Source organism: Mizuhopecten yessoensis, unplaced genomic scaffold (assembly GCF_002113885.1).
Source record: "Mizuhopecten yessoensis strain PY_sf001 unplaced genomic scaffold, ASM211388v2 scaffold716345, whole genome shotgun sequence".
Classification (NCBI taxonomy): Eukaryota; Metazoa; Mollusca; class Bivalvia; order Pectinida; family Pectinidae; genus Mizuhopecten; species Mizuhopecten yessoensis.
The window spans coordinates 1,003,014-1,013,441 of record NW_018480070.1 but is presented as its reverse complement, the minus strand read 5'-3'; the positions used below and the strand labels follow the sequence as shown (position 1 = coordinate 1,013,441).

Below are 10,428 nucleotides of genomic sequence, written 5' to 3'. Positions count from 1 at the left end.
CCCCCCCCAAACATGGCTTCAGAAGTGGCCACTCCTGTACCACTCAACTACTAGAGGTCATTGAAGACTGGACACAGGCATTAGATGATGGGAACAATGTGGACATCATATACCTCGACTTCAGCAAAGCGTTCGACAAAGTGTCCCACCGCTTACTACTATACAGACTTTATAAATATGATATCAGAGGTAACATTTTGGCCTGGACTAAGGAATTCCTAAAAGACATTACCCAACAAGTTATAATCAACGGAGCAAAATCCTCAAGTCTTCCAGTCACGAGTGGAGTCCCCCAGGGAAGCGTCCTTGGCCCGATACTATTCTTGATCTTTGTCAACGACATGCCTGAACTGCTCAGCTGTATAACCAAACTATTTGCGGACGATACCAAACTCTATTCAAAACCTCGAACAGAATTTGAAAGACAACAACTTAAAATAAACATAAAAAAATAAGTAACTGGATTGACAGCTTGCTCATGAAGCTAAACACCAAGAAGTGCGTACATATGGAGATTGGTAACAACCCCAAATCATCAAAATACTATTTGACGCAAGACGGACAAACAACAGAAATAGAGAAAGTAGCCACAGCAAAGGACCTTAGAGTTCACTTTGACAACACCCTAAAATTCATTATGTACAACGAAGAGCCACTAAAAGAGTACTAGAAATCCAGAATATGCCCTACCATGAACGCCTAAGAACATTAAGTCTACCATCTCTGTAATACAGGCGTGAGAGGGCAGATGTGGTTGAGCTGTACAAAATATTGAACGGGATCGACCAGTTAGGCTATGGGCGAATGGTTCGTCCTACATCACTTAGTATCACTAGAGGTCACTCTAAAAAAATATTCAAGAAACCTTTCAAGCTTAACACTAGTGAGAATGTCTTTAGTAAACGAGTGATTAAGGTCTGGAACAGTCTACCCGAGGAAACTGTGTCGTCAAAAACACTAAACGAGTTTAAGTCAAACTTAAACACACTCCCAGATAGCACACCGCCGATGGGCCAATGTTGGCCCAACGAAAATGTACCGTTGGCCCAACATAGGCATACAACATTGGCCCAACAGTTTTTTTGTCCGTTGGCCCAACGTTGGGCTACTGATGGCAGAAAATTATGTTGGGCCATTGTCTGAAGGCATTTCTGTCTGTTTAAAATATGGAGTTTAGCGAGTTCCTTTCCCTGTAAATATGCAAATCGGGATCTGGAATTATCCAATCACGATTTTCATCACTCTGCATGCCATTATGTCACACGGGCAGATGGTGCGAACAGGAGGCTAAACAACCAGAATTAAAATTGAAGTGATTTAAAAACGAGTTGTCACTGAAAATATAATGTAGATCTTTGATTATATTCACCTTTATCATTTACACGTTTTCATCCTACTCGTAGATAATTGCCGATGCATCAGTAACTTACTTTTGTCAAGACACTGCAACACGTACCCGCTTTCAATTTCTCCCGCTTAGCTGCATTCAGAATGAGGCTATACCGGATATCCGTTAGACTATGGTTGGATGATCAGTTAATTTCCGACCGTGGGCCAACGGCGGGATGCGATCGTTGGCTATACAGCTTAACTTTACTGTTGGGCCAACGTCGATATGCGATCGTCGCATCGCGCCGTTGGCCCAACAATGTCTTGCTATCTGGGCTGTGGAGGAATCAACCCAGGAAGTTCTGTCCTTCCTTTTATCATTAATGAACCACATGGGATCTCTAACATTAAAAGAAATGAAACGGTAACCAGGGGCGTAACAAACGGGTTTTCAATGTGTAAGCCCCATGATGAAGTGTGCTGCCGAAGGCAGCACCCCGAAGCGCGTAGCGCGAGGAGGGGGAGGGTATGTGAGGTTTTTTTTCCCCCTCCCATTGGTGGGGGTCTGGGGGGTCTCCCCCAGGATAATTTTGTTTTCTAGAACACATGAGACGCGTTCTCCCTTGTTCTGGTGTCAGTTTTAATGGCCATTTTAAAGCAAGAAAATATCGTTTTCCCCTATTATTTTTGGGTACGTAGGGATTGGTACTCATCTACGCCAATTCTATTATGGAGTTCGGTAACATTATTCCACGGAAAAGAAAAATCTAAAATCATGTGGATTTTGGGATAGTTGTTGTAAGAGTGTGACGTTTCTCCTCGCGACTGTGACTCCGGTTGCGCAGGGATATGAGACTAGTATCACAAGCTTGCACTAGGAATAGTTTAACATTATGTACATAAGAACCGATATACTGGTCAATGTGTAAAATATAAAGCCATGGTTTATTACCATTCCATATGTATTTTGTATTAATAAAGGGGATAAAAATCATAGGAACAGTTTATTTTACGGGGGGCGGGCGGGGGGCTAGTGAGTACTATGTGTATACCAATAATTTGCATAGCTAGAGTTGCACTGACACAGTTACAATGTCAAATAATAGAAGCCAGGCTACCAACCATATTGTTCCCTTTATACGTATAAAAGCGGTAAAAAAACACACCTTAGAAACACTTTATTTCACGGGGAAAACTAGAGTTAGTGTTTGGGTACACCGATAGTTAGCAAGACTAGAGTTTCACTGGCGCGATTACCATGCCGAATGAATATGCTACCCTCAGTTCTACATTTGTTAGAGACTTTGATTGTAACGAAGCATTTTAGTTGGCGGTTTTTATAGCAGATACAAAACATCTGTCATTGCTTTTTAATATGTTATATCATATAGTCTATGTTGCGTTTATATTTTTTTTTATTTTGTCAAAAATGATGTGTAAGCCCGGGCTTTTTTGCTACATAGGTTGTTACGCGCCTGGTAACAAACATAATACCACTAAAATGTTAGTTACTCCCCATAGTAAATTTGAGTGTATATATATAACATACATAATTTATTGTTATAATAAACAGGTATTCACAATAAAATATAGTGTAAAAGCTTGATTTAGTGTAAATAGTTTTAATCCCTGCGCAACCGAATTCCGTTGATGGCAGGCTGTTTTGCCAGCAACGTATCAAGTCAGAAGAGGATATTTAGACGTCTTTACAAGCTCAAGCTTCTGATCGACGTTCAACGACAACAATGTATATATCTCGGTCAAACAGGAATGCTGACTGGTAAAAAAGGTATGATTACTAAGACCAACTCTAGTTTTGTACGTATGATACACATGCCGTGGCCAGAATTGGTACTTTGCGAGAATTGGTCGCCAACTTGGATCATTTACATTTTCCCATAGATACAGTTACATACAGTACACTGTAGAATAATTCTGACAAAATTAGGATTTTACAATCCTTTGACAGTCAGCTCTGAAATTAAAAAAACCCCAAACCAATTAAATAAAAACATATTTCACGACCTTACCTTTGCTATTTCTATCCCTGTAGAAGCTGCATGGTACAAACATGGAATTGAAGTACACTACTATAAATAAAACCGACCCAAACTGCTGAGTAGATACATTCATGTCTTCTGCATCTGAGCCAATCACTTACTATGGTGACGTAATATATGACGCCGTTTTACAACTGCACACATTTTGAGACGTCACAATGATATGACGTCATACAAAATATGCCAATTAACAGCACGTGCAGTACTGATGTTGTGTTGTTTAAAGGTAAACGAAATCCAAAACCAAAAAATAATTGCCGATTGTATAATTTTGGTGATTAAATAACGTTTAAAAGGAAAGAACAGCAATGCAGATTGCTAAAACAAAGCTGTGGAATGATTTCAAGGATCAGTAAGTTAGCTTTACGTCAAACAGGCCCTTAGGTCTCAACAATATTTTTTTTTCCAATTTGGCCGTGACGATTGGAAAATACGTTTGTTTAAAAATGATAGTAACCAGAAGCTAAAAATGATCGTGACTGCAATTTGACATACATTTATCGAAATCTGAGCAATAATTCACAAAGAAACTAACCATTCTCCGACAGATTGATTGGAAGCCATGCTGTCTGCATCACTCTGGTTGCTGAGACTCAGTTCTTCAAAACAATCTGACGAATCTGAGTCGACATGATCGTCACTGTTCGATGTCTCGGGTTCATACATATATGGGTACGTGGATATTTATAGAGAATGACATCTCTGGGATTTCGTCATTGTCGCTATAATCGGAGTTATATACGATCGGCGATTGTCATGTATGACGTCACAGCATTTTCGATTTCAAGAGCGATAACTCATGCTTGACTTCCACTTGCGATTTCGGTAGAACCTTATATTATTTCACCATTTTAAAATAATCTACACACCTGTGACGTTTGTAAGTTGTAAAAACATTAAATTGTATAACCAGGGAACGTTACAATTGTGGAAATACACAAAAACAAAACAGCCTTTCGTTTACCTTTAAGGCCCAAAACGTTTTCAATCGTTATATATACAGATTTTAGGAAATATATCTTGGAGGGAACGATATGACAATATGCTTTTTTATGATATGATGCGCACATAGTTTTAACACCGGTACGATGACAGTGAATTAAAGGCCGTGATGTACTCTGTCGCTTGTATTGTGACGTAGAGAAGCGTCAGACAGAACATTAATACTTTACAAAAAAGGTCAAATGAAATACCGTGATGGAATGGTGACGACTGACTTTTGATGTAAGGGAATGTAATTGTTACGAGAAGGCATGTGTACTGATAAATAAACAAGGTAAGGTACACAAGGACACATCAACAGGAAATCTGGTGACATAAAATCGAGGAATGCAGACGTAAATGACCGCCATTAAGTCATTTTGTACCGTCACTATCCCATTTACATAAGAAGACATTTATAGTGGGCAAAGTGTTGACAGGTAGAGATGTATATTGTTGATACCTCGTCAGAGCTATGTTGTTCGGTACACCTCCACCTTTACCTGTATACGCCCACAGGTTTGGCTGTACTCCATTAATGTTTACCATGTGTATTTGTAATGGGCCGATATCCTTAGTGCCATAATTATTGTTTACGGATATAACTAGCACAACATCTGATGCCTGGATTTAATCTATATAGAAGAAAAAAACTCCTGAATTATCTTTGAATGGGATTGGTAAGAAATCTGACCATCCTTGCGTCACACTAAGTTGAATGGTTTGCTATTTCTTTATTGACTGATATGGCGGGTTATAATAAGTTGCTGTGCCCTTGGAGTCAAAACTCGTATACATGTTCCTAAAACCGACAGTTCACGTCTACACCTAGCTGTACAATTAACCAGAGACTCGTGCCGAACATCACTTCAAAATTTATTATTGATAATCACTATTTCTCAAACGATCCATGATCGATCATCGTTCTATCATAAAACGAAAGAAAAATATATAATTACAGAAACGTTCACCAAAACCGGAAAGAGGTGGTAGATACCACTGCTATGACGCCATGACGCACTTTTGCATACTTGACCTCTGTCCTGATTCTGACCCCGATTGTATTCTCTGCGATAGAAATAGTTCTGATTTGTTTACTGATTTTTTATTTTATTTATAAGTGATATTAACTGATATATTACAGCTGTTAGATATTAAATGAAAAGTTTGGTCACTTTGTGCTTTAAATGGATTTCTGATTTTAAGTTCATGGTTTGTCACTCCTATGAAATTAACATAATTGTATTCATGTGCGCCTGTCATGGCATACACACATTAACACGTGTAGAGTATTGACACTGGTATATGTTTATTTTAAGTATGAGAGAAAAAATAATCAAACATGGGTGTGGTCTATGTACAGAAAAATCTCAACCTGCACTCGGCAGACTGTTACCCTCGTGTTGAGATTCCCCTATCAATGTACCACCCCGTGTGAGATTTTATTAAACTGTTTAGCTACAGACATAAATGTTGTTTGAATGCGGCTTATTGTAAAACTATAAAACAATAAAATTGGTTGTTTAGTCAGTTTTTAGGTCTGAAAACTACTTATCCTCGATTAAATCGATAAATTGGAACAACACAAACTAAAATCATGTTGAGTACTGCCAATTCAATTCAATCTATTTATCCTGTAAACCCTCACGGCTTTTGTCAAACGTGACACCAAGCCCGCTTCTGTATGATAAAGGATAGCAACAGCAATACACATAGAAATACACAATATTTATGAGTTGTTATACATTCACAGATACATCTTAAATTAACTGAAATAGTTAGATAAGTATGATAATCAATCATCTCAAGCCAGGGTTCTTAGCATTCTTCAAGAACGTTCATTTTAAACACGAAATAGCGATCTTTAACGAGTTCTGATTCATATATAAGATATTCTTCAACACAGTTTCATACAAAATGAGATGGGACGAGAACGACTGTGAGATGTATTGTATTGTATCATATACCCCAAAAATGTACGAATTCACATTGGAGACTTGGTTGGTTTTATTTTGTTTAACGTCCTATCAACAGCTAATAGGGACGTTCACAATGGGAATGGAAGTATATATATACGTATAAAAGTATATAACGTCATTGATGGATGGCGAATCATACCAACAGTTAACACATTCGCTTGTTCCTTTATCATGACAAAATGAGTGCACAATATATTACTGGCGGAAATGATGAACACTTGTTGTAATGTCTGATCAGGGAATGCTATTGAGTAAGCGTAGATGAGGAGCAGCTGTCTTCAGAGCCGTAATTAGCGGCTTAATTATCCCAACACGTCACAGACACTCATCAACTGACCACTAATTTACACAATGCACGGGCTAACCCTTGTCTACAAAAATGTCACCGCCATACTTAGCGAACATTCCTACAAACTATATATGTAAAATGGTAGATGCTGTATATATGACATTTGCTCTCAACAGAGCTTCTTTCTAGATGTTTCCCGCGCCCTGCGTCTGTCATTTTGTGTATATACAAGTCCTACAAATCGCATAAGTGACCCAGTATGTCATATCTGTTCCGTCCGAAAATAGAGAGTATATGTAAGATTACAGACAGCACATGCGCAGTGGTTAGATGTCGGTGGTTGTGTTAAAGTTCATCACGTGAGGTGTAGGTTCTTACGTCATAGCCCGGTATTAATATCCCCTATGCTTCCCCTGTTTCCATACTAACGAGGCGCTGTCACAAACCGTGCAAATTCCGCCTTGCATCAAAGCAACAACATCTAATAACAGTTACTGGCGCTTATATATATCAATACGGATAACGCACGTGCATTCACGTACGGCGTATGCTTGAATATATGTGGCTTCCACACCAGACTGTCCCGATTATACACACGGGACCGTATCTGCGGTAAAGACCTCTTTCATCAATAGTTTACACTGTTAACGAGAAAAACGAAAACAACTTTACCGCAGAATGGTCTATGCATGCAAATACAGTGTTCGGCAGTACCTTTCCCCATACCAACATTACACACGCTCGTAGAACGCCCGTATAGCTGACGTCACGTTCCTCCCTAGTGACTTCAGCTGACGTCTTGACTTAGGCAGTCTTATATCTGGTAGAGATGATTTTATAATGTAGTACATTTTACACGGTCACAGAAATGAGGGATGTCACTTCTTTACTGGGTTTGTGAATACCACACAAGATACATTGCGAAACCTTACATAAATCTTTGATAATATCGTAAATATGAGCTTCCTGTGCGAAAGGGTAATTTGAAAACGCTGTTCAGTTGTTACATTGTCAACATGTGTGTGTGTGTTGGTGTGTGTGTGTGTTGGTGTGTGTGTGTGCGTTTGTTATTCAAATGTCACTACGAACTACAAGAACAGTTATGCGGGTAGCCAATTTTTTCGGACTGTAGTAAACGAGGAGCTTAGACTTCCGCACCAAACCAGGCGATTCCTTGGTTGGTTGATACATGTATGACAGGACTTCGAATGGATACAGGTTTAGTTCATATTCATACCAATGAAGAACTGGAGACAATTTAAACTCATCAGGCGATTTTCTCAGTTCGGTCGTGTAATGATGTATTTGTGGTTACAATTATATAGAGTGTGATACGGATGTCGCAGGTGGGTGGGGGAGGGGGTTATTATGAGGTTATAAGCTCAATTTTACAAATATTAAATTTTGCTGTGGTTATTTCCTTGCTTTTGTTGATTTTATTTTATTGTATTGTCAAAGCATTTGCGATATGACTGGCAAATCAGAGACTACACTTCCGGTGTAACGGCAAACCAGTCACTGTACTTCCGGTGCGATGGCAAATAGTCACTACACTTCTTGTATAAATCATGCAAAACATTTACGTAGTAACGGGTAAAGTATGCATTATAGAGACGGTGCTACTAAAATCATGTATCTTATTGCACGTTGACAGTGCGACTAGGTGGAACACTGGTATATGTTTATTTTAAGTATGGGAGAAAAAAATAGACAGTGCGACTAGGGGGAACAACAAATCAGGCACTATTCTTCTGGTGTGACCGGAATACAAGAACTATTCTTCTGGTGTGACCGGAAGTCAGGAACTATTCTTCTGGTGTGACCAGAATTCAAGAACTATTCTTCTGGTGTGACCGGAAGTCAGGAACTATTCTTCTGGTGTGACCGGAATTCAAGAACTATTCTTCTGGTGTGACCGGAAGTCAGGCACTATTCTTCTAGTTTGACGACAGAGCAGGCACTATTCTCCCTGTGCGACGACAAGTCAGGCGCTAATTTTCCGGGATACCGACCTATCAGATGCTATTCTTCCGGTGTGACGGTCAAATCAGGCACTATTCTTCTGGTACCAAGTGCTTTTTTGATTTGATGGAAAAGTAGAAATTACAGTTCCGCGATGACGAATGAATCGACAATGCCACTGTACATATAGGTACGAAGGAAATGTAATAGGCCTACTGGTGTAACGAGAGAAACTGTCACCCGTATGTAGGAGGTTCGGTCCTTCCAGTCCTACATTGTGACGTCATGTGGATGTGGATGTTACAGCCGACACGTGACAATCCCGCTAGTATAGCGGCTGAGCATGTCTTTAGACAATTTAACAGTGCAACACTACACATATTATAATGAAACAATTACCTGGAACTGTTCAGAGACAGTGATTTCTATACCGATTCTAATGAACACCTGCAGCAAATCTACCTGGTATGGATTTCCAATATTAACAATTGTATCAAGTAGGCAGTGGTCCATTTGACCTTGTTTGGTCGATTTCCACCACATCAGCACGTGTCAGCAGAACTGCAGATGTAACGCATGTCTGGCAATATAGCTCACACTGTCAAGCTTCCGTCTGGGGCATTGCGTGCTATAATGTTGTGCGTCCGACTCAGAAATGGAAAGTCTATGAAAACGAATTCCATCGTCCACCTCGGACATCTTCCATTCATTCTACCAAGCGCCATTTTGTGGTGTCCAGTGTCCGTCTGCCATGTAGTTTACTTTCTAATATCCGTCTGTGCTAACGCTGTATCTAATGTCTGTCTGTGGTGATGTTCTGTCTAATGTTTGTCTGTGGTGTTGTTCTGTCTAATGTCTGTCTGTGGTGATGTTCTGTCTAATGTCTGTCTGTGGTGTTGTTCTGTCTAATGTCTGACTATGGTGCCTCGTTCTGTCTAATGTCTGTCTGTGGTGTTGTTCTGTCTAATGTCTGTCTATGGTGCCTCGTTCTGTCTAATGTCTGTCTGTGGTGTTGTTCTGTCTAATGTCTGTCTATGGTGCCTCGTTCTGTCTAATGTCTGTCTGTGGTGTTGTTCTGTCTAATGTCTGTCTGCGGTGCCTCGTTCTGTCTAACTTCTTTCTGTTTTGTTTTTGTCCTAATGTTGTGTTCTGTCTAGTGTCTGTTTGTGGTGTTGTGTTCTGTCTTATGTCCATATGTTGGGTCGTGTTCTGTCTTATGTTCGTCTGTGATGTGTGTTCTGTCTAGTGTCCGTCTGTGATGTTGTATTCTGTGTAGTGTCCGTCTGTGATGTTATATTCTGTGTAGTGTCCGTCTGTGGTGTCGTGTTATGTGTAGTGTCCGTCTGTGATGTTGTATTCTGTCTTTTGTCCGTCTGTGGTGTCGTGTTCTGTGTAGTGTCCGTCTGTGGTGTCGTGTTCTGTTTGGTGTCCGTTTGTGATGTTGTGTTCTGTGTAGTGTCAGTCTGTGATGTTGTATTCTGTGTAGTGTCCGTCTGTGGTGTCGTGTTCTGTTTGGTGTCCGTTTGTGGTGTTGTGTTCTGTCTAGTGTCGGTCTGTGGTGTCGTGTTCTGTGTAGTGTCCGTCTGTGGTGTCGTGTTCTGTTTGGTGTCCGTTTGTGATGTTGTGTTCTGTGTAGTGTCAGTCTGTGATGTTGTATTCTGTGTAGTGTCCGTCTGTGGTGTCGTGTTCTGTTTGGTGTCCGTTTGTGGTGTTGTGTTCTGTCTAGTGTCGGTCTGTGGTGTCGTGTTCTGTCTAGTGTCCGTCTGTGGTGTCGTGTTCTGTCTAGTGTCCGTCTGTGGTGTCGTGTTCTGTCTAGTGTCCGTCTCTG

General features: G+C 40.1%; 2 protein-coding genes across 4 annotated transcripts in view; both read right to left on the bottom strand.

Annotated features, from left to right (window-relative positions):
• LOC110443449 (general transcription factor 3C polypeptide 6-like) overlaps positions 1–3,500 on the bottom strand; it is a 16,783-nt gene extending 13,283 nt beyond the window's left edge. For 2 of the 3 annotated variants that reach the window (XR_002462110.1, XM_021487671.1), the window contains exon 1: positions 3,360–3,500. Coding sequence is in view for 1 of the 3 variants with exons in the window: in XM_021487671.1 (XP_021343346.1) it covers positions 3,360–3,462 (103 nt within the window). In the remaining 2 variants the exon portion in view is untranslated. The remainder of the gene's footprint in view (positions 1–3,359) is intronic. The other variant, XM_021487672.1, reaches the window with a different exon arrangement.
• Positions 3,501–9,814: 6,314 nt separating this feature from the next.
• LOC110443438 (mucin-17-like) overlaps positions 9,815–10,428 on the bottom strand; it is a 21,729-nt gene continuing 21,115 nt past the window's right edge. Inside the window, exon 3 of the mRNA XM_021487660.1 lies at positions 9,815–10,412. Coding sequence (XP_021343335.1) covers positions 9,815–10,412 — 598 coding nt within the window. The remainder of the gene's footprint in view (positions 10,413–10,428) is intronic.